Source organism: Nilaparvata lugens, chromosome 1 (genome assembly GCF_014356525.2).
Source record: "Nilaparvata lugens isolate BPH chromosome 1, ASM1435652v1, whole genome shotgun sequence".
Lineage (NCBI taxonomy): Eukaryota > Metazoa > Arthropoda > Insecta > Hemiptera > Delphacidae > Nilaparvata > Nilaparvata lugens.
The window spans coordinates 22,077,012-22,100,594 of NC_052504.1; the positions used below are offsets into that span (position 1 = coordinate 22,077,012).

General features: G+C 34.9%; 1 protein-coding gene across 1 annotated transcript; it reads right to left on the minus strand.

Moving 5' to 3' along the window:
• Positions 1–4,559: 4,559 nt before the first annotated feature.
• LOC111044721 (ubiquitin carboxyl-terminal hydrolase MINDY-3 homolog) lies at positions 4,560–23,436 on the minus strand. Its single transcript, XM_022329934.2, has 9 exons — positions 23,141–23,436; positions 21,450–21,592; positions 19,465–19,694; positions 18,378–18,492; positions 17,015–17,168; positions 15,600–15,737; positions 7,885–8,044; positions 7,069–7,228; positions 4,560–5,419 (listed from the first exon to the last, which is right to left on the minus strand). Exons 1-9 carry the CDS (start codon positions 23,247–23,249, stop codon positions 5,273–5,275), a joined length of 1,356 nt encoding a protein of 451 aa, XP_022185626.1. The 5' UTR covers positions 23,250–23,436; the 3' UTR covers positions 4,560–5,272.
• Between the last annotated feature and the right edge of the window lie 147 nt (positions 23,437–23,583).

Consider the following 23,583-nt stretch of genomic DNA (forward strand, 5'->3'; position numbering starts at 1 on the left):
TTTAAAATAATGTTTGATGCTGTAATCTATACTCTTCAGACTTATTTAAGTCTTAACAGACCCGTTCAAGTGCTTGAACGATCTAGGTATACACGATATACACGATCCCTTGATGCTTGGAGTTGGCTATCCGAATTTCCCATAACATATGTGGCATATTAATATATGATAAAACAATAACTAAACCGTGAATATTCAGCAATTGAATATAATATGGAAGGAAATTATGTTTTGAGCACAATGAAATCAAATTCAGGTTGATAACTTGATTTAAGATTGTTTTATTGATTGATTATTTATTTCGTGTGCAAGGTCTGAAGAGACCCATTGCACAATAGAACAAAGAAAATACAAAGCTTGTTATACAATTAATAAAACAAGAACAAAATACAAAGCAAGATAAATATAAGTATTACATTAGATATAGTTCGACACCTGAATTAATTGAACGTTCTTACAACTTTCACTAAGATTAACAATAAAAAATAAAACTGCAAAAACTGAAAGGAAAAAAATGAAGAATGGATATGTTACATGATAAAATATTAAGACAAAAACTTATAGGAAAAAACAAATTATAAAGAAGATGAAGATGAGAGAATGAAGAAAGACAGAAGAGGGTTGAAAATGAAGAGAAACTTGTCAAGTTTTCCAAAAGCACCAGACACACTGCAAATTATTATATACCTAAGAAGAGAGTAATATTGCCATGTTCTGCCCTTAATGAGCTTGGAAAAAACTGCACACCTGTACTTGAATTCCACTGCTCGCCAAACTAACAGTTTGCACGCACTCATTGATAACTATTCAAATGGTCATGGAGTCTCCTTTTAAAAATGGATAGAGATGGAGAGAACACAATTCTTTCTGGTAGCTCATTCCACAGCCTTGAAGCCGTTACAACGAATGAGTTGTTGAAGATGGCGGTACGGTGCAGCGGTATTTGAAGTGTGAAGCAATGAGACCTTGTACGGCGTCCAAGATTTACGTCATTCAACAATGTGAATTATTCAGAGAGATACACTGGACCCTCCTTCATGATCAGGATTTTGAAAACTAAGCACAGTAAGAAAAATTTCCTTGAAAAGTGGTGTAATATGAGCATCTCGTCTGGCATCATATATGTAACGTACTGCATAGTTGAACGATCGCTGCAACCTCACATCCAATTCGTTTGTGAGATCGTTGTAGACCACACAACAATAGAAGAGGAATGGTACGACCAGAGAATTTACCAGAGTCACTCTGACAGATCTAGGGAGGAATCTCTTGATTCTTTTCAATTGATGCATCCCACCAAACACTCTGTTGCAAACATGAGTTGTTTGCTCACGCCAACTTAACCCTTTGCGATCTTAAAACTAAGGTATAGTTTGTCTTTGTCAGTCGGGTGGCCAGCTGTACTGACCAGACAATTTTGCGTAGCAACTCAGATTTATTTCAACTGGGTTGTCCCAGCCGATCAGATGGCCAGTGGGACTAGCCAACATAAAAGTCATCGAAACAGCTGGCCAGCACCACTGGCCAACAATATATCTTGCAGTAATACATAATATATATTTTCACACTGCTGTCTGTTCTTTTCAGTGGTGGGATCTACTGAGTATTTCTTCAACTAAATAGAACACTTCTGCCAACTTTATAGTGAATAATAATAACAGATGGCATATTGTCCACACCTCCACAGCTGTCTCAGTCTCATTCTCATGTCAACACTGTACATTGCTTACATATGATAGAGAGTTTGTAAAGTGAATACGGTTACTTTTGATTTTCATATCTTATATTATTTTCTTTACCAATGGAGGAAAGTGTTCTTCTGGTTGTTTGAAACAGCAATTGTCAACTCTTTCATTCTTTTCAATGACAACCAAGACATAAAAAATAAAGTCCGTCAGAGATGTTTCAGGAAAATATTGATCAATGAGCTTGTTGGGGAGGTAAGAAATTAAAAAAACGAGGAAGACCGTTTCAATTAGTGGATGATGATAGACTTAATGGCAAATTGCATCTGCTCTATCAACTACTAGACGGCAAGACCAGAGACTTTGCCGTTTGCAGTGATTGACGGCCAGGAAAAGAGAAAAAGAACAGTTTTTTTTTGTAAAACGTGCTCAAAAAATCCCAAACTACATGTAGGTGAGTGTTTTGAGAAATATCATTGTAACAAAAAATTTAAATTGGACTGAAACTTGATTGGACTTGACTGAATTGATTCACAGCTGAAAAAGAAGAAGATTTCAAGAATGAAATTTATTAATATGTTCAACTTTTAAATATATATTCCATTAAATTCATAAACTTAAATATATGTGTATGTGAATAAAATAATACTTTTACTTGAATTCATTTATGTTTTTTCAATTTGAAATACACTCTGAAAAACCTGTAGAATGGAGTAAAAATAATTCCGAGTTGGTGGGAGGGAACTATCAATATATGGCTGTCGAGCTGACAGTGAGAAGGAGCTGGCCAGTAGCACTGGCCATGCGAGCGTCGGGGACAACTCAGATTGAAATATTTCCGGGCTGCATATGCAACTAATGTGGCCAGTACAACTGGCCAACCGACCGCAAAGGGTTGATGAATCAATAAGTACTCCCAATATCCTAACGCATTCAGAATAAGGAACAATGTTACCCCTGATTACAACATTTGAGCCAACTATATCCAACTGATTCATGAGTCTTGGATAACCAATCAATATACTTTTTGTCTTTATAGGATTTAATGCTAACCCATGTGCTTCAGACCATGATGCAAGCTCAGCAATGTTTAAATTGGCATTTTCAACAGACAAGTGAAAGCGATCAAAAGGGAAATGCCTAGTAATCAGATCATCAGCAAACATGTGGTAAGATGAGAATGAGAGATTCATGGGTACATTATTTACGTAAATAATGAGATATAATGACATTATTACGTAAGAAGCTGAGATATAACGATCTACAAAAACTCTGCAGAGTAAAACTTTGAATAGGAATTTGGGGGGAAGCAAGAGACTTGTCTATATGACAGTAACCGATGAGCAAAAAATGGGGTAGTCTGAATTCACTCCCATAAAAATCATCGTTGACTCGAATATAATCTTATATCAAGGTAATTAGCCTGTCAACAATAATAAAAACCATGTACAGTTCGTTATATCATTACTTTTATATGTATTATTTTTCGAATTTGCATGTTTGTCTTCTAAAGCTTTGTGATATCTCAAACATTTCTCGAGATATCCGCTCCTGAATAAGAGAAATTTTGAAAAGATTCATCTGATTTTTTTCGCTCATTCATGGCTTATAACTCTCCAATATAGCAGCTCCAGTGTGGATAAGAAGTCTTCAATTTTGCAAAAAGTGTCAACTTAGCCCTTAGCGGTTCTACACATTAAGTACAGGGGTTAGGGATGGGGGATTTGTGACATGCTTACCTAACTAGTCCCAATAAAACTGCGAAGTCAACAGTTGTGTTCCACACATTCCCTTTAAATTTATTTGTTGCAAAATTAAATATTTAACAATTGATGATAATAATACTGATATAACAATTATTGAAGGAAAATATGAAATAGTGAAACATTACATATTATTATTATGAGAGGGAATGTCATATGCTCTGAAACTCTATGACAAGCATTCATTTTTTTCAATACATTATTGGTGAGTTAAAGCCCTGAAAGAGCAAAATATTGGAAGAGAAACTGCTATTCGGAAAAATTCACACTTTCAAGAACGGATATCTCGAAAACTGTTGGATATAATATCACAAAGATTTAGAGACAAAACTTGTAGGAAATTTATCAAGCTTAATTTTTATCGGTGGAACGCATTCTTCCCACAATATTATAAGCTCGCAAGCAAAAAAAAAAAAAGAAAAACTGCTACTTTTAAACTACCCTCATCCATTTAGCACAATGGGTACACCTTCTAACTAGTCCCAAAAAATCTGCAAAGACTAAAATTTAGAGCGGATGATCTCAAATTAACTTGACAAACTGAAATCTTGAAGAACAAAAAATAGGTTTATAACCATATACTTGGTGAATAAAGAATTCTTATGCAAAATTTCAAGTTAATCTGTCCAGTAGTTCAGACGTGATGATGCGTCATTCGTGTATTTCCTATCCCGTATATATTGTATAGGCCAATTCTTTTCTTAATTATAATAATAGAATATAGATCATAGATTAATATAAATAGAAGAAGAATGATAAGATATAAGATAAAACCGTTGAATACACTATTTTATCTATGACCACTCTCAAGCAAAGTAAACTGAAAGCTTGACGAATTAAAAACTTAAACTGAAAACTTGATGTACTGAAAATAGGCCTGTAACTATCCTCGGTATATTAAGAATCTATTTGCAAAGTTAATCTGTTCAGTAGTTCAGACTTGTCATTCATGTATTTCCCGTACATGTAAATGCTAATTATTTTCTTTATTATATTATAATTTATATAATATACAGTATATGAAAAATATCGAGATTATTTAAGAATTATAGATATAATTCGTGGAACCGCTAATATTTTGTTGCAATAATTTCATTAAAGACAACTTCTATTTTATCTTTGTGAATAGTGCTTTATTAGTAACAATATAGTCGAATCACTTATATTTTTGAGAGACACTTTGGATTGTAGCTTAATACAATATCACAAACCTAAACTACAAGTTATAGTGGCAATGAATTACCTATTAATAGTGAGTTCAGGATTATAAAAAGAATATAATACACCCAAATTAGTTGGTTCATTTGAATAATTTATTACAATGCAAGAGCATATAAATAGAATTAATACTTGACTGAGTCATATACGCCCCAAAAATGTTACTGAAATAGATAAATAGATTTTAATAAAAATATTGAATTCCTTTATCCAGAATAAGTTCATCAATCCAGGATGTCTGATTATATCAGAGGAATGGTAAATCGAATAAATTCAAACGTAACATTTTCAAAATGTAAATTAGAAATTAATAAAGTAATAGATATTTTGTGAATGTGTTGTTACTGTATGCAAGCAGAATGCTTCATAATAATTGTACTGGTGTTTTGATTCTCTCCAAACATAAGTAGGCCTTTTAACTGAGTTGGACTGATTCGCTATACAGGAATGTCCGTCCATAAAACTGCACAGTTTGACTGTCCGTCGTTGAACAACTATCGAATCTCTACAGCAGTGTTGCCACGTTTCTAGCCGCAATCGAGAGGAACAGTTTTTGTGCTTTTGACCGGAGCAGAGCAGAGCAGAGCAGGGGAGCCAAGCTGCGAGCTAGTTGAGAGAAGGCGTCGTCCCAAGCGTCCATTGCACTTCTATGCTCGGCCACTTGGTCTGCAGACACGTCAGCATAGGATTGCTCTCCAGAACACACTTCATGTTGCATTCCAATAGCACTGCGTTTCCTTCCTGATACATCACCTGGAAAATCAACAATTTATCAATACTGGATCCACCGTTCTCAGTTGTAGTTAGATTTGAACTGGAATTCTCGAGCCATCAGGTATTGACTTGCATTGTCCCATCAGGTGCTACACTAGTAAAGCATTACTTTTTATTTATCGTTAATAGTGTTAGTGCAATATTCCTCTAGTTTCCAATTTATTATTTTCTCTGGTACTTTCACTTATTCTTTTTCTTGCGTTAAACTTCAAATTTTCAAATAACTATTACTGGACCAAAAATTAAGTGTAGAAGCAGTGATTTTTGATTTCATAACCTAATAATATGTTGGAAAGCATTAATTTTTTATCAGAATTTGGGAGAGAAATGGTACAGACTCAGCCGAGTTTTTCCTGAATGGTGAGCATTATATTATGATCAATGTGTTTTGTACAATAAATGAAGATATAGCTACTGTAGTTGTTTGATAAATAAGTTGGTGATTTCCTTTTACCCCAGTCCTATTCACTAGCATATCTCTATTATCTGTGTTGTATTTGGCCCTTGTATTGAAGGTTTCGGATTCCATGAAAATATTCGTGAAAGTTAGCTCGGGTTTGCTATTGTATCTTCTATTTTTATTAATATTGAAAATGAAAATTGCTTGTGAGATGAACACTTTGGGCTTGAGAGGACTCACTTGAATTTGTGTCGTAATTATGTTGGATCGAAAGAAGAATTCAGTTTTAGTATAGTATCAAGTTATTAAAGAATCTCTCTGTTCATTTCTCACTACATAAATGCTGGCAAATTTGCAATATTTCCTCCTAATGTTGATTTCCACAATATAAGCTACATAATTATGCTTCAACAAATCGGTGAGTTTTATGTACGTTTCTCTACTAGTTCGAGTGTAGAAACATTCACCTCTAGTAAAATTCTTAACTTGCTTTCGTTCAAACGTCTATGTAGATTTGTTAAAACATACAATCCACCTGCAATAGTAATAATGAGAATAGATATTAATAAAAAAATATTATATAGACTGTTACTCAACGAATCTATAAGTTGAGCTAGATTATTATAGTGTTGATGAAAATATTGGATCAGGATCATAGAATCTGTCAGAGCCCAAGATTTGAAACCACAATTGTATCATGAACTAACGAATTATAGCATTTTTCTCAATCTTCTTCTAAATTCTAAAAGATCATTGAAAACGTGAGATTTTGATCAAGAAGTGGCATAACTATATCAACTTGTCTTGTTCATTCAAGCTGGAATTATCTTGGGAAGCGTAGCTGGAGATTGATTGAACAAGAGATTATTGCGCAAATTGAGAAATAATCAATATGCGATTGTTTAATTCCAACATTCACCGCGTTGAATTCACTACTGTATTTTATAACTGGCTATAGTGGACATATATACAGGATTAGTGAAAGTTATGGAAACAACTAGATTTTTTTTACAAGGATAAACCTTGATGACCATAGGCTTCATCTCAAATGAGCATTACTTTCAAATTATCCTTGTAAAATAAATAGAAGGCTGTTTCCATAATTTTCACCAACCCAGTAGACTACAATAATATACAGTCATAACCTACAGCCCTTAAGAGTAGTTGCTTAGGAATTGAGGAAACCTCAAGAGGCGCTTGAATGATTTGTAATAGAGGTATTACATACCTTTCCGTTTGGACACGACCTTGATATTCCATTGTAATGGAATAAGGTGAAGGTGTCGGGAGCAGAGGGAGTCTGCTCCGGGAAGAACTCGTCCATGAAAGCCGATAGTAGGATAATCCCTAAATTGTCACCATCCAACTTTTTCTTCATAATATCTACACTGAAAAAGAAAAAAAACTCGTTTAAAAATATAATCAATGGTAAGGTATGCTTGACATATAATATACATTTAATAATTGAGAAGGTAAATGGCAAATTCCTTACAATAATTCATAAAAATTTATATTATTGGCTATTGCTCATGTATAAGAAATAAATAACTAATAAAGGGATAATGTATGAGGCTAGATTCTGTTAAAGTGAAACGAACCCATGGATGCAAATGATACGGGCTACAATAGAGCATTAATGTATGAGTGATTTGTATAATTATGTTATTTCAGTTCACAATTTAATGCCTTGAAAGTCTCTTTAAATGTTTTTCATACTGGTAGAATGCACTAGAATCTCAAGACCTAGTACGATAAGAGTCAACTGAGCTTTTTAGTATCACCAACAAAATAAAGATAAGTCAACCAAGCAGATATCCAAGATCCGTAACTCGAAGCTTGACACTCAAAGAAGTAGTATTAAGAATTACTTATTGAGATTTATCAACTGAGAGTTATACAATCTATTCCACAAAGTTCAATCATGAATTTATTTATTCTTAAATAAAAAAAATGACATGAAAATGATAAAATTTGAAATAGTTAAATTGGAAACTCCTCTCATGGGCCCTGACTGTGTGAGAGAAAACTACTTTCAAAAACTTACTATTCGGGGTCGGATACCAGATCGAGGCTGTTGAGTACATCTTGCAGAAGATCGGCTGCTATAAAATTATTGCCCTCGGGGTCGTAGCTCTTGAATACACGTTTCGCCATTTCACTGGGCGTTTCCGCACATACCAGCTGTTTCTCGAATGAGAACAACACTGAAAATAATTGATGAATCCTTCAACATTTCCTTAATAATGGAAGCTTAACAGGAGATTAACATTGAAGTAAAATATATTACTCACACCTTCAACTAGTTTATCAAAAATACAAAATGCAGTAATAAACATATAATATATACAGGTTATATGATAAACATAAAATACAGAGTGGCGCAGGGAAACGGGTCATTTTGAATGTTAGGGTTCAACCACACTGAAAGCGGAGCGGAGCGTGGAGTGGCGTGGTCAGAGCGTTCATGATACACACAGGAAGCTTCTAAGCATCAAATGTCAATGGCCTGGAAAATGGCGTTGTCTAGTTTGCACAGACATTACTTTGTGAGATTAATTACTTAAAGTATTGGATATTAGCTGAGCCTGCTAGGACAGAGTTATTGAAATTAACTTGAATCGTCGACTATTTTTGAATTTCACCATCTGTCTAATGTGTTAAGAAAGCATGAGTCCTGATTTTTTGAGTACATACGAACGTCAACTTCAACCTTTGATTATATCTTGACGAGAGTGAAGCCTGATTTGGAAAAACACGTCACTAATTGCAGGAATCCAACAGGCTATCTGCTAAAGAAAGACTTGTAATTAGAAATTAATTACAAAGTTTAAAAAAATGTGTTTCTTGAATGGTTCCAATTTTTTTTAATAACTCTATATTATTCGTTACAAATGGTAATTGAGTGGAATATTTCTAATTAATTTATTAATTCAAGCCATCTAAATTCCAAATTTACAGTTTTCATGTTTATTTTGGACTGAAATTTTATAAAAATTCTAACCTTATCTTGGACTTTGTACAAATTTGTCTATAAATTTTGAAGAAAAATAACACAAGGACTACCTTATTATTTCATCTATCAATGTTATTACAATGTATTACATACTCTGCGAGTAGACGCTTCCAGTGTGTTTGAGCTCATTACTTAACATTACATTGTTCACGACGCTCCTCAACGCCACGCCACGCTCCGCTTTCAGTGTGGTTTACCCTTAGAGTTCGCAGCTATGAGTCGGCAATTGTTCGAAATTTTGCACGATTGAAGTGAACATATTGCCATTTAGTAATCCTGGATCATTGGACTGGTGTGGAATGTGTAATAACGGTGAAAGCATTTAATAAAAATTATCTTAATATTGCAGCACAGAGAATATTTTGACAGCATTACCACAGTCATTTGACGTCATGAACGTATTTCTGATGGGATATCTTGAAGGCAAGATGCATTATATACGTCCTACAACATTACAATATAAGCTGAAGGAAACAATTGAGAAAATTATAGCTATTCCCCAAAATATGTTACACAGAGCTTCCATAAGATACATAACAAGATATGAACACAAAATAAGAGCATATCTGTAATATAATAAAGAAAAGAATCGGCTTGTACACGTATGGGATAGGGAATTTACGAATGACGCATCATCACGTCTGAAATACTGGACTGATTAACTTGAAATTTTGCATATAGATTCTTAATTTAGGATGGTTATAGGCCTATTTTCAATTCTTCAAGATTTCATTACGTCAAGTTTTTAAACAGACACTTGCGGAGCACGGGTTACCTGCTAGTCTTTCATATTCAAAAGTAAAGAGGCATTTTTGAACATTTTGATTGTAGGGTCATAAATGGCATGATGAATACCAATCTTAATCAATACCACTCATATCTTGAATGACAATCTTTAACACCGAATCTGTTTTATGAAAATTCACTAATATCTAACTGATATCGTCAAGTTCAACGAATTTATTCGTGAAAATTGAATTAATATTGAATTTCCCGTTTTCTTGCACCACTCTTAACAGGCTGTGAACGTCAATTGAGAGCAGGAGAGATGACATCTTTCTGAAGTCATCTTACAAAGTGGAGATACATAGATACATAGTAAGATGAATACATACTATTTCATTAGTAATTGTCTAATCTAGTATTATAAATATCTATTAATTGAAATGACATTATTTTACATTTATCTTCCCTTCGCCACTCTGAACTGTTCAAAAATAGAATATTATAGTGAAAGAAAGAAGTTTATCTTATCATCAGAATTAAGGATCAATAATGTCAATTAAGTTATAGATTGTGTGATAGCGAATGGATAAAATAAATAGAGAATAATGGATATCTTTGCCACAGGAATAATGCTAGGTCCAGAAAGAGAGATATCTTGAATGTGTTTTATGAAAATTCAATACATTAATTCCGGAGCAGCTAAGCTGTCTTCAAGATACTATTGAGGAGGCCCTAAAAGATCAATCGGCTTGATCATATGATTGAGTGAAGCGATTGACACTCAATAAACCTCAATCAGGACTTCAATATTTTGATCAAAACCTTCTTCTCATTAGAAATGGGATCAGTGCACACTTGTTCGTTTGCTAAACGTTGTTCACTGTGCTGCTGTATTGATTATTGGTGTTGAATGTAAATACAACCAGCAATATTTGGAAATACCTGGTTTTTCAAGAAGAATGGCCCAATATTCATTTTGGAACTGCTGTGTAAAATAGTCTTCAGATCGTGTTCGTGGAAAAATCGAAAATTCGAGTGACAAAGTTTTGCTCATGTCGTTTTTCTGAGCAGGTAAACTAATTCTAGATCGCAGTGTGTCCAGTGTACAGAGAATAACATTTTTTGGATAATTAGTAACAGAGTTCAGTCATTCAAAAGTGTACAAGTACCAGTTTTCTAGGTTAAATTGAACGATTTAGAAAAAGATACACTCGCACGTTGAAGTAAGGAAGATGGACTTTGATCAACTTGCATCAAACTTCAAAAACTAAATTTACCGCGCAGGCAATACAGGGAAATAATAGGATAAAGCAACAATAATAATAGTCAAAAGCAGAGTACGAAGTTGGAAGAAGAAGAAAAAGAATCTGAACACCTGAACTGCCTGTCGGCTTCTTATCTACCGTGGCCTAGGCTACAGAATTCTCTGATAAGTTCCATTCATCACCACAGCAACGATAAATCAGATTCTCCTTAGAGGTGTCAGTATTGTAATCTTTGTTCGTTCATTCCATATCGTTTGTCAGTGTTTGTCATTTTCATTGTATTGTAGCTGTAAAATTAAATCAACCACACAATGAATAATATTGAGGAAAAAATAGACCAAATATTAGGGAAATTGAAGAAACTTGATGAGTTGGACAATAAGGTCGACACATTGAATAGTAACTTTCTAAAGGAAATAAATGCGATTAAAAAGGAAATTAACCACATGAAACAGAAAAATTTGAAAAATGTCATGCTTAACGAAGAAAAAGACAGAAAATTCAACTTTTTGCTTTTTGGAGTAAAAAATAAGGAATTTTTTGCTATGAATCAAGAAGTGATAAGAATTTTGCAAAATGTGGTCCCTGATTTTAATGGAAATTATATTAGAGAATTATGGAGAACAAACAAAAATAAGGGAGGATCGCCTGTAATTGTAAAGTTGAATTCGATGGTAGTGAAAAACAATATACTGAGAGCAAAGAGAAAACTGCAAGAATCAGAAGAGCTCAAAAATGTTCAGATAAAGGAGGATTTCTCTCGTGAGAGCAGGGAAATCAGGAAGCAATTATTCCCGCACCTTGTAAAATTGAAAGCAGAAGGTAGAAGAGTAACCATGATAGGGGAGAAGTTAAAGGTGGATGGGACGCTTCTATCCCTGGAAGAATTGGACAGACAAGAGTCTAACTCCGGAAAACGAGCGAGAAGTGAAGAGGCATCACCACGGCCACAAGGAGAAAGGAAAAATTCTCAGGATCGCCAGTCAAAAAAGAAGGGAAGGAAATTCAGTGGGAATAACAGCCTAGAGAGATTCCTCATGAAAAATGATGAAAAAAGCAAAGAGGAGGATCGTCTGAGCGAGCAATCAGATGCAAATCACGATGGTAGTTCAAGATTAGATCAAACAGGCAGTCAGAATGAATAGGAAAAAATGGAAACTAGGCCGCCAACCAACAAGACGGACAAGAAAATGGATTGTGATTCGGATGAAATTAGAAGCAGTTTTTCCCCAGGACGGTTGGTCACCGTGGGGAAGTACGACCAAAACCCCCCAGGATTAATTATAGGAACTCTAAATGTTCGCACTCTAAGGACAGAAGAAAGACTTTGTGAATTGGAAGAAGCACTAGGAGAAACAAGTATAGATGTTCTAGGAGTATCTGAAGTGAGAAGGAACTATGAAAAAATCTTACAAAGAAAGAGTGGATATATTTTCTACCATTTTGGAGAAACTCAAGGCCAAAAAGGAGTTGGATTTATAACCAAAGAAAAATTAAAATCAAGAATAATTGAATTTAAAGGCATAACAGAAAGACTCGCTGTTCTAAGAATAAGAATAGGTTGTTCTAAGATATTAAGCTTATATCAAGTTGATTAATCAATTAATTGATAATCAATTGTCAACAGCAATCAGACATGAAAAAAATAACTGGAAAAATGCAAAAATAATTCTAGGAGATTTCAACGCTCAGGTCGGTCTGCAAGAAGACAACGAAGCAAATGTAGTAGGCAAATATGGTTATGGCAGAAGGAATGGAGCAGGACAGTTGTTGGTCGATTTCTGTTTTCAGCAGGGCTTGAAGATAATCAATTCTTTTTTCAAAAAAAGAGCTGGGAAAAAGTGGACGTGGATTTCGCCCAATCAACAGACTAAGAACGAAATAGATTATTTGCTGACCGCTCAAAGAGGAATTATTAAGCGTTTTGAAGTGACAGGAAGAATTAATTTTGCAACTGATCACAGATTGATAATAATTGAGCTTTCACCAGATTGGTCAACAAGAAGACCTAGAATAGAGTGGAACAGGACTATGAGCAGAACACCAGTGATTAATAACAATGGTTTAAGAGAGCTGGAGCAAAAAATACAATTGATAAATTTCACTCATCACCAAACTAGTTTGCAAGACAGTTATAATATATTGGAAAGTGCTATAAAAAACACTTTTGAGGTTTCACAAGGTAGCAGCTTGAGTAAATTATCACAAAGCACAAAAGAAATAATAAAAGCTCGTGAGGATATGAAGCATAAAAAACATAAAAATGCAAGAGAAAAGTTGGAATATAATTTATTATGCAAATTAGCAAGGTGCCATATTCGCAAGGATTTACAGCAATATGAAAATAATATAATAAACCAAATTCTAGAAACTGAAGGCTCTACAAGGAAAATCGAGAAAAAACTTTCAAATGGAGTGGAATGGAATACGGGTTTGAAAGACAAAAGAGGCTGTATCGATAGGAAGAGAGAAGGCATCATTGAGAAAGCATCTATGTATTATGAGGAGTTATTCAAAAGTTGGAATGGTATAGATACATATACTACGGTCACAGCTGCACAAGAAGAATTACCCGATTTCCATGAACAAGAATTGTCTGATATTATAAAGGGATTAAAAAATAATAAGATGGCTGGAATAGATAATATTTCTAATGAGATGATAAAAGCTATCTCGGCAAACATTTTGAGAGCGCTTGTTGATTGTTTCAATAAAATACTAAAAGAGCAACTGGTTCCATACCAGTGGAAATTAGCAGATATAATTCTTCTATTCAAAAAAGGTGACATTTATAACATAAATAACTATCGCCCAATAAGTATTACATCATGCATTGGAAAGTTATTTATGAAAGCCATGACAAATCGTATTCAGCCAATCCTTATAATTCATCAACCAAATGAGCAAGCTGGTTTCAGAAGAGGATTCTCAACAGTTGATAATTTACATCAATTGATCGAAAAGTGGTCTGAATATCGAATTGAGATTTATATGGCCTTTATAGATTATAAGAAAGCTTTTGACAGTTTGAATCATGGCTTTTTGTTCAAGTCTCTTCGTGAGCAGGGAGTCCCTGAAGTCTATTTGAATATTCTCAAGAATTATTATGAGAGTAGTGCTGCGAGAATTCGTCTTGAGAGAGCAGGAAGGTATTTCAAACTGAGTAGAGGAGTCAAGCAGGGCGATCCCTTATCACCGATTTTCTTCAATTCAGCTCTCCAGGAGGTGTTCAAACAGCTGGAATGGGAAAGAAGAGGTATCTCAATAAGAGGGGAGCACCTGAGCCACCTGAGATTTGCCGATGACGTGGTGTTGATAGGAAAGTCACTACAGGAGCTGAAAAATATGATATTAGAGCTGGCAGAGGCAAGTAAGAAAGCTGGGCTTGAAATCAGTCCTGAAAAGACCAACCTCATGACAAATGCGGCCCCAGGAATAATTAAGCTGGATGGAAAGGCTTTGAGTTGGACGCAGGAAGTAGTCTATCTTGGTCAGTGTTTCTCATTCGATAAAAGAGAGGAAAAAGAGCTCAAACGAAGACGAACAGCTGCCTGGAACAAGTTCTGGTCACTCAAATGCATCATGAAAAATAAAGAAGTCAGCTTATCATCCAAAACCAAAGTTCTTAGATTGTGTTCCCCACTCTTACGTACGGCGCACAAACCTGGGCCTGTAGAGCAAGCACTATAGACTCTATTCGTAAAACCCAAATGGCTATGGAAAGAAGCATTCTGAACATTCACCGTATGCAAAGAATTCGCACTTCAACCATCAAGAGCAAAATCAAGTTGGAAGACGTCATTGTAACTATAAGAAGACTGAAGTGGAAATGGGCAGGACACGTTTCGCGACTACAAGACGGAAGATGGACGAAGAAAGTGACTGAATGGGAGCCATCGTGGAGGAAGAGGAACGTCGGCCGGCCAAGAGTGAGATGGAAGGATGACATCGTCGGAATAGCAGGAATCAACTGGATGGTAGCAGCCAGAGATCGACAGAGATGGATCAACCTGGGGGAGGCCTATGCTCGGTGACGGGCTTAGTTTCCAAAACAAAACATAAAAAAGACTATTGATTGTTTTAAATGAAATTGATTTCAAAAGTATTTTGAAGTACTTCAGTAATGTAAATTATGTGTGTTTTGGACAAAAAATGAAGGCTTTATTTATTATTATTATATTCATTTTAAAATTTTTTGTACAGTATAGTGTTAAGGGAGGAACATAAACACAATATTTAACGTTGTTCCACCCTTAACACTATATTGTACAAAAAATTTTAAAATGAATATAACTGTTTAAAATTGGGCCATTCTTCTTGAAAAACCAGGTATTTCCAAATATTGCTGGTTGTATTTACATTCAACACCAATAATCAATACAGCAGCACAGTGAACAACGTTTAGCAAACGAACAAGTACTTGAACAATAGCACTTGATATTGAGGAGCTAAGAACCAGGATAACTGATGCAGTAGCTACAGTCCGAGAAGACATCTTGTGAACAGTCTGGGATGAATTTGGCTACCGTCTAGATGTCATCCGAGCCTCAAAAGGAGGACACATAGAACACTCTTATAATACATCATCATAAACTTGATACTTCTGTGAGTAATTTCATGTAAAATTGGTTTGTGTAAACCATTCTTTTTAATAGATATGACTGTTTAAAATTGGGTAATTCTTTTTGAAACACCCGGTATATATACTGTAAATATAATTTTTATTATGGACGAAGAATACTAGCAATAGCCTACCTGTTAAATGTGTTTCACTGCCAAGCACCCAGACAGGGTTGATTGGGCTTTTTAGAAAAGATCCAACTTCACAGTACCTAAGATGTTCCAGTAGAGCAAGAAACCCAATCTTACTCTGTTTGTCGATTCCCCGTAGCTCTGGAAATAAAATTGAAAAATCACTGTTTTTAGACTTCACTCATTTCAGCAACAACCTCATATAATAACAATTTTTTACAAAAATCAGTTGTTTGAAACTTGAATCAGGAGAAATCTTAGTGTCCACTAATAATAGATATTTTAGTTTAAAGACGAGTTCTTACATTTATATTTTTCAATTAGACATCCATAAATAAGACACCAGAAGCTTTTGGATAGGTTTTTGGATTGGTAGAATTTTTATTTAATATAAATCTTATTTCACAAAAAATATCTGTAGCCTACAACAGTTCCAAAATCTTTTGAGTTGGTCTTCAACTTGTAGAATCTTCAACAAAAATATATTACTCATGGTAATTCAACAGTAGACTACATACAGTTCCCACTGTCGTCTGTCGTTCTTACTGTCCTATGTCAACAAATTAGAAGAGTTGATGATCTGCGCTGTAATGGGTCAGTCTAGTAATCATAAAGTACACATTTAAGTAGGTGAACAAATCGACCACTACCAAAAAAGCAAGTACAAGGTGCTCCAGAGAAACTTACTAATTTGAAAAATTCCCACGCGGTGAATTGGACGTGTAGAGGGGCAAGAGAGGTCGCATCTGGAGGGGGAATTTCCCAAATTTATCCTTCCTCAAGTAAGTAGCCATCATGTTCTAGTCTAGAGAGCAGCGGGCCTTCACAGTTGAGAGCCGGGCAGTTTTGTTGCCGGTCAAAATTCATGTGATATGCTGATTGACAACCTGCCTGAAGACGGGATCTTTATTTTTCAGTGCTGATTTCGACATGCGTTTCCTCAATGTGATTTTTTTATAGGGTTATTTGAAATCCCTGATTTATGTCGATCGACCACGGATCACAGCACATCAAGAACAACATTCGCGACGCCATTGCCAACATACCGATTGATATACTGCAACGAGTGTATACAAATTTCAAAAATCGAGATCACCAGTGTATGCGCAATGGGGGTCGCCATTGATCTGATCTCATTTTCAAGACTGCATGAAAAAAAATGGGAAATTGTATTTTCATATAAAAAAAATTAAAACAATAACTAGATTACTTTTGTTTTTATTGACCTTTCAAATAAGTAAGTTTCTCTGGTGCACCTTGTACTATACAGTACTAAGCAAGTACTAGAATACTAAGCAAATACTAAAGTAATAAACAAGTACTAAACTACTAAACAAGTACTGCCCAAAAATACGATAAAGTTGGGCTTGAGTGGCATAAAAAAATAAAAGTGATGAAAAGATAAAGAACTAACTAACTCAGTCCTCCAACATCTTGGTCATTGTTCCAGACATGAGCGACTGCTCTCCCGGTAATCATGAGGTTTATAAGACACTGACTGCCGTAGCCATACTCGGCATCAATCATTGGCTCGCTAACATCAGTCACTTCCGTGTGCAGCTGATCCAGACCCTGTATAATATAAACAAAAATTAACCATATCACTAACTAATTATACGAATTGAATGTATGTCCGATTTTTATGAAACAAAATGTTAGCTGAAATTTTCAACTTCGAATATGAATCCAACATGTGAAATAGGAAGAAGAAGAATTTCATTAATAATAATTATAAACAATGTCTACTTGGTTTACATTCCTTAGAAACATAACATTTCATTTAAATGTCAAATATTTATAATTCAAAAACTAATTTCTGCAAATCAGAATTAATTGATTGATATAAGATAGATTACCATTCAAGTTACCCATTTCGAGATTATTGATAAAGGGAGCCCTGCAGCTGAAGTTGAATTTAGAATACAATAGCTATCTAACAAACCTAATATCTGCAATCATTTATTTCATCCATGAAAATATGGACAAGAATTAGATCAGTGTAGAATGAACTGGAGCAAACAAATATCTGATTTCAAATGAAATAGTTAGTAGGGGGCGAAAACCTTATACTCCAAGTATTTTCAGAGGAAGTTTCGTAGCCTGCACGAGTACCTTTCGCAACCATGGTAACTACTTTAATACAGAAGCAGACTACAGCAAATTTGCCAGATGATGCCATCAGTTTTAAATTGTTATGCAGAAAAAAACGTAGTCTTAACCATCACACAAGCGACGAATATTGACAACTTCCAAACTTAGGGCCTTTATATTAAGAGTCAATCATCAAGGAAAATGTTCACTCTTCATAAATATAATGTTCCAATGAGTATAATTATAATTGACGATAATCATCCTCTTTGGTTGCCACGGAAAAAATTGTAATTTGAAATTTTCAGTTGAAAATTATCATTGAAATTTTTATATTTGTTTGCTTTTTAAATGTGATTTTGTGTTTGAAAATAGTTCTCTTGATTTTAAACTTTATAAAATAGAAACTCAGAGAGTGAAAGTGCAGATTTTTAGTAAGAAAACATGAAGAACCCAACACATCACTTATAAGCTTGAGTGTTGATAGGAAATGACATTGGGTAATACGGCCAGGCAGAACATCCAAGAGGATCTCTCTGCCGATAAAAGCTATATAAATAAATAAATAATCATCCTCTTTCAATATGACTCTGGCAACATTACTGAACAATGACTATAATATATCAAACATCTGTTCATGAAATAGATATATAATTTAAACTACCTACTTATAACAGAAAAGTATCGTATTACCTTAGTATACATGACAGAATACAAAAAAAGCAAAACTCCAAAGGTTTCTCTCAAGGTTTCTATCCTTTCGAGGTAAAAGGCTTCAACTTCATCCGAACTATCCAGACTGACAACCCTGAAAGTAATAAAAGGTTGAATAATTTTATACACATCAGCATGAAATTCACAATAATTCAATGATACGAGTACATAATAAGGGTTTGTAAGGGAAGAGCACTGATTAGAATATTTTGAATAAAATAATTCACTATAGCCTAATTTTTAACAAGGTTTTGTGAAGGATACCGTTACGGCGAAAAAATTAAGCATATATAGTGAGGTCCACGTTATAATGGCAGTGGATGAAGATAGAAGAATAGCAATGCCGATTCTCTGCATTAATTAATTATATTTCTCCTTGTCAAAAGCATAATTGGCATCGTTGTGGACCTAGAAATGGATAGTACCACGGGCTTTGTCGAATGATAGACAAGGATAGCAAAACTAAAGTTGATCAAATACTGTCATTATAACGTGGACCTCACTATAGGTAAGAATTTATTTACTTCTATATCTACAACCACTATAAGATTGCCCACAATATTGTTAACAAAGCAACACATGTTCATATAGACTCATGACTGGCACTCGCATATTCAACAATTTCATGTTATGAATAAAGATTTTTATTTTCTGAAATCCTAGGAGAAAATAATGACAGACATGGAAATATATGTTTTGTTTTATTACGAAACAGCACCAACTTATTAACTGTTCAACATGGTGTCTTCAATTTTTGTTCCAAGTATTGGAGAATAAAATATTTATTTATTTTATTTATACATTGATACATACAATATAAATATTAAACAAGACAAACTGATATTTCGCAACCTACCGCTAGCTGAGAATGGAATAGTCAAGAAGATGAAATTATATTTTGTCACCGTTAACTGTAATTTTACATTAAAATGATCAGCAGTGTTGAATGTTAAGTCGGCCTTAGGCCACAAACTCCAATACTGTCGTAAATATGTCAAACTGAGAATTTGTTAAACTAAGATCTTATCTGTAACAAACAATATAAAATTGAACTTTGTGAACTAACCTCAACTGAGAATGGAATAGCCTGTGGTTTAGGGGAGGACTCAAGATGTCGGACCTGTCCACGAGTAGACAGGAAGCGGCGGGGTCGAGGTCATTGACCTTGGCTTGGCCGGCAGCTGCTGACTCATTCTCGTTCAGGTGCACTAGCATATACTTGCGGCCACTATGCGCCTGGTTCAGTATCTCACAGGCTGCGCGAATCAGTAGTCGATTCACTTTTTCTGTTTCCATCTATACACAAATAAATTCAGTCAGTCAAACTTGGACAGAATAGACTTTCACAATAAAGGAATAGAATATGATACTTGTAATAACAGAATAGATGTCAATCATATAGTAAAAATGTAATCTCAAACACATGTATAACAAAGCTTTGAAAGCAAGATGGTTATCTACTCGAGTATCTTATATGCTTAGTTTGATGCCTACGCTACACTCTTGCCGAGTGAACAACACAAGCATGGTGCTTGCTGTACATCTATACAGGTGGAGTAATGACAAGCGGTGGCGAAAAAGCCATTCACACTCTCGCAATCGTTGTCATTCGTAGGAACTCGGCGAGATCGAGATTGAACACTGCCTAATCCACATGTTGGCCCAGTCCCTGGCCCAGCCTGGTAACCCAACGTAGGTAAATGAAGCCCAGCGCTGGCAACCACCCAGCCACACACTTGTACTGGTCGAGACTGGCCTTCGTTGGGCCAACTTGTAGATGCGGCCTTAGAGACGGCAGTGGATTGAAACGCCGGCATAAGAGTGCGTGGTAGCAGTGGGTTTGGTCTATTGATTTTTTGGCACACACAACCCCGTTAGTTATGGACAGAAATTTACGTTCTAGATGGCATTGGAAAGAGAAGCTGAATCTTCAGGACAATTGCGTTTCAATTTTTCAAAAATGCAATAAAGCAAAAATGAACTACGGTGCTTGAAGTTTAAACATAATTTAAATATTTCTGAAGGAATGTTTAAAATTTGAGGAAGCAGCTGCCCTGCTACATTAAACATTTCATCCAATGATTTTTTCTAGAATATCTTATGTAAACTGTAAACGTGATATTATTTTCCGAAAAGAATGCATGATTTGAGTTTTTTATTTTCACATTAATCTTATGGGACTGAATTGATGCCTCAACTGCTTTGGCCGCCTTCTATTGGGTTCTCTAGAATAAAAAAGATTTATTCAAGAATAAGGCAAGACAATAAGGTCTAAATTTTTGAAACATAGTAACGTATTTGTAGATTAAGATCTAGTCTGATTTAGCGAGCTATCCAGGGTGCTTCTCATGGTGAACCAACAACACAAATTTAGAGGGACGAGATTTGTTAATTAGTTAATATTTGAAAAACTCTTACATTACTGCAATCTTATAATAATAATACGAAGAACCTTTTTCTTAATTTTATTTCGATTTTTGACTGAGTTGATTCAACACCACTGTTGCTTGGTTTGGTAATAAATTAGATCATTTGAATTCGATTTAATATGTGGGTTTATACAATAGCACACCAAATCGGTAATTAAAAGAAATATGAAATCATTTAACATGGCAGTTGAAATGAACACCTTTTAGGGTTTGTAATAAATTGAGATTGTACAACACGTTTTTAAAACAATTTGCCAATGACATTCAAATGTTCAGGATTTTTTATCCAATTTAGTTCAATATAATACTATCAGGTCAACAAATTTTAATAAATTTCACTTAAAACTTTTATTATTCTTACTTATTAAGATAAAAGCGCCTAAAGTTGAAATCTTTGAAATTACTCATTTTAGAATATTAATACTGTAGTACATAAATTCTTGATTTTTTAAAAAATACATTCTTAGAGGAATTATTTTCTTTGAACATTATTCATCAAATGATAAACTTGGTTTCTCAGAACATGAATTTCTGGAAAATAATCCAATTTGATTCAGTTTGAGAAAAACTGGAATGAATTCAATAGAGTTAGAATAGTAATAGAAATGAAAATTGTACTGACATCTCTCCAGTTGCTACAACTCGCGGACAAAGATTCAGCAATAAGAATCTTGATAATGAATGCTTGCACAGGAGCCAAGACTGCACAAGGGCCACCAGCAAATTGGATTAAGGCGGTCGGCTCATCTGTGCTGAAGTTGAAACCTGAAATCATTCATTCATCACAAGTGAAAATTGTAAAGTAGCCTACAGTATAGAATGTAGTTACAAGTAACGTCACAATAAACTTTTGAGTGTGATCACATTGAACGCGTAAAATTGTATTATATAATATATTATTGATAATCTATTAATTTATCATAGTGACTAAATTATCATCTGAAATTTGGTATAGTGTGAGGAGCAGCTTAGCATCGCAGATTCATCTGCATAAGATACTCATTACGCAAGCGATACTCATGAATATTGGTTATGATACATTGTGCCCCCTGTGGGTTGGGGGAGTCGAACATCGTATTCAAGAATGTGTTGAAAAAACAGAATTCACCCACAGTATCCCTGCTTGTCGTGGGAGGCGACTAAAAGGCACTCCAAGGAGCTCCAGAAGTTGCCTTGCCTTCAAACCTACGGATCTGCCCCATCAGGGCAGTTTCGGAGGGGCAAAAAGAAAAACCCAAGAGACCAGAGATGGTTGAAACTCCAGGCACAAATGTGGGTGAAGAGGCTGAGTCGAGGGTGGCCGGGCGCCCTAGAGGCAGTTTTGCGTCCCCTCTCTCAGCGGAAGGACCTACAAAAATGCAAGGAGTGGAACTCACGTAGGTCACGAGTTTGTGTGTGGAGAGACCAAACCTCACCATTGCTCAAAGAAGGGTGGCCATTTAGGCAAAAATTCTCAGGAGAGGTGAGGCTTTTGACCCTGCAAAGTTTCGGAGGGGCAAAAATAAAAAAAACCCAAGAGACCAAAGATGGGTGAAACTCCAGGCACAAATGTGGGTGAAGAGGCTGAGTGTAGGTGGCCAGGCGCCCTAGAGGCAACTTGGCCACCCATTTCTCAGCGGAGGGACCTTCAAAGAAGGCCAGGAATGGAAATCACGTAGGTCACGAGGACTAATCAGTCTGAAGAGACATCCAAGCATATCACAATGGATTGCGACAAGCAACCAGTTGATGAATGGGATGTTAGCATAGGGGACAATTCCAAAGGACACAGGTATTGGTTTGCCTAACATAATACTTAGGAACACAATAAGCTTCGGTTGACGTGTGGGGTTCTTCAAACCTTTGGATCATTGAATCCGTCCCTACGAAAATAATAATAATAATACATTGTGCCGTTACAGCATACCTACTACGATTTAGCTGATCTGGCTTACATTGTTTACCGTACTATCGAATTGGCCTAAGTAATTTTAATATAACGTAAGCTAGCTATAGTCTTCTTGGAGCTAAGCTAGCGTGGATCTTCTAGCTTAGATCCAAAATATTTCCAAATTATTACATAATAACCAATATAAAAGAAACGATCATAATGTCAAACTCATCATTTAAAATGAATATAGCAGGAAGTTTAAGAAGTAGGCTAGATTAGGTTAATTTATTGCAATGACAAACTTGTGTTGTCATTAAGAAAACAAAGCTGTATCTTTTCACAAAGAACTTTTAAGTTTAAAATTGCACTATTCTCAAAAACGTATTGAATAGAGTATTGAGTATATGTTTTAAATAGTTTTAATTACAGTAAACTGTTTATACCTTGAGTCCATCTCTGGAAAACATCTTCTTTCACATCGGTACCCCACATTAACTTTATGATTTCGTCTAGTTCATTATTCGGAGTAGAAGCTGATGGATTAACATCCATCTTTAAAAATATTAAACTAACGATAAACAAAAAACAATTCTCATAACTTGAAGTTTTGAGTTACACGACAGAAAATGAAATAATAACCTAAAATTACAATTTGAAACAAAATAAAATTTTCAGCTTGACTTCAACCTCAAAAGCACAGTGGCTGGTGGCTGCTCCTGCTGGCTGGCAGTGCGCACAGATGAAAACAAATCAGCTGATATCCGTTCCAATCCATACAATAAAATTTCTTTTTAATTAGTTATTTAAAATACGTTTTTATTATTTCTAATATAAAAAATAAAATATTCAATATTTTTTCCTCATCAAAATAAGATATTTTAACTTC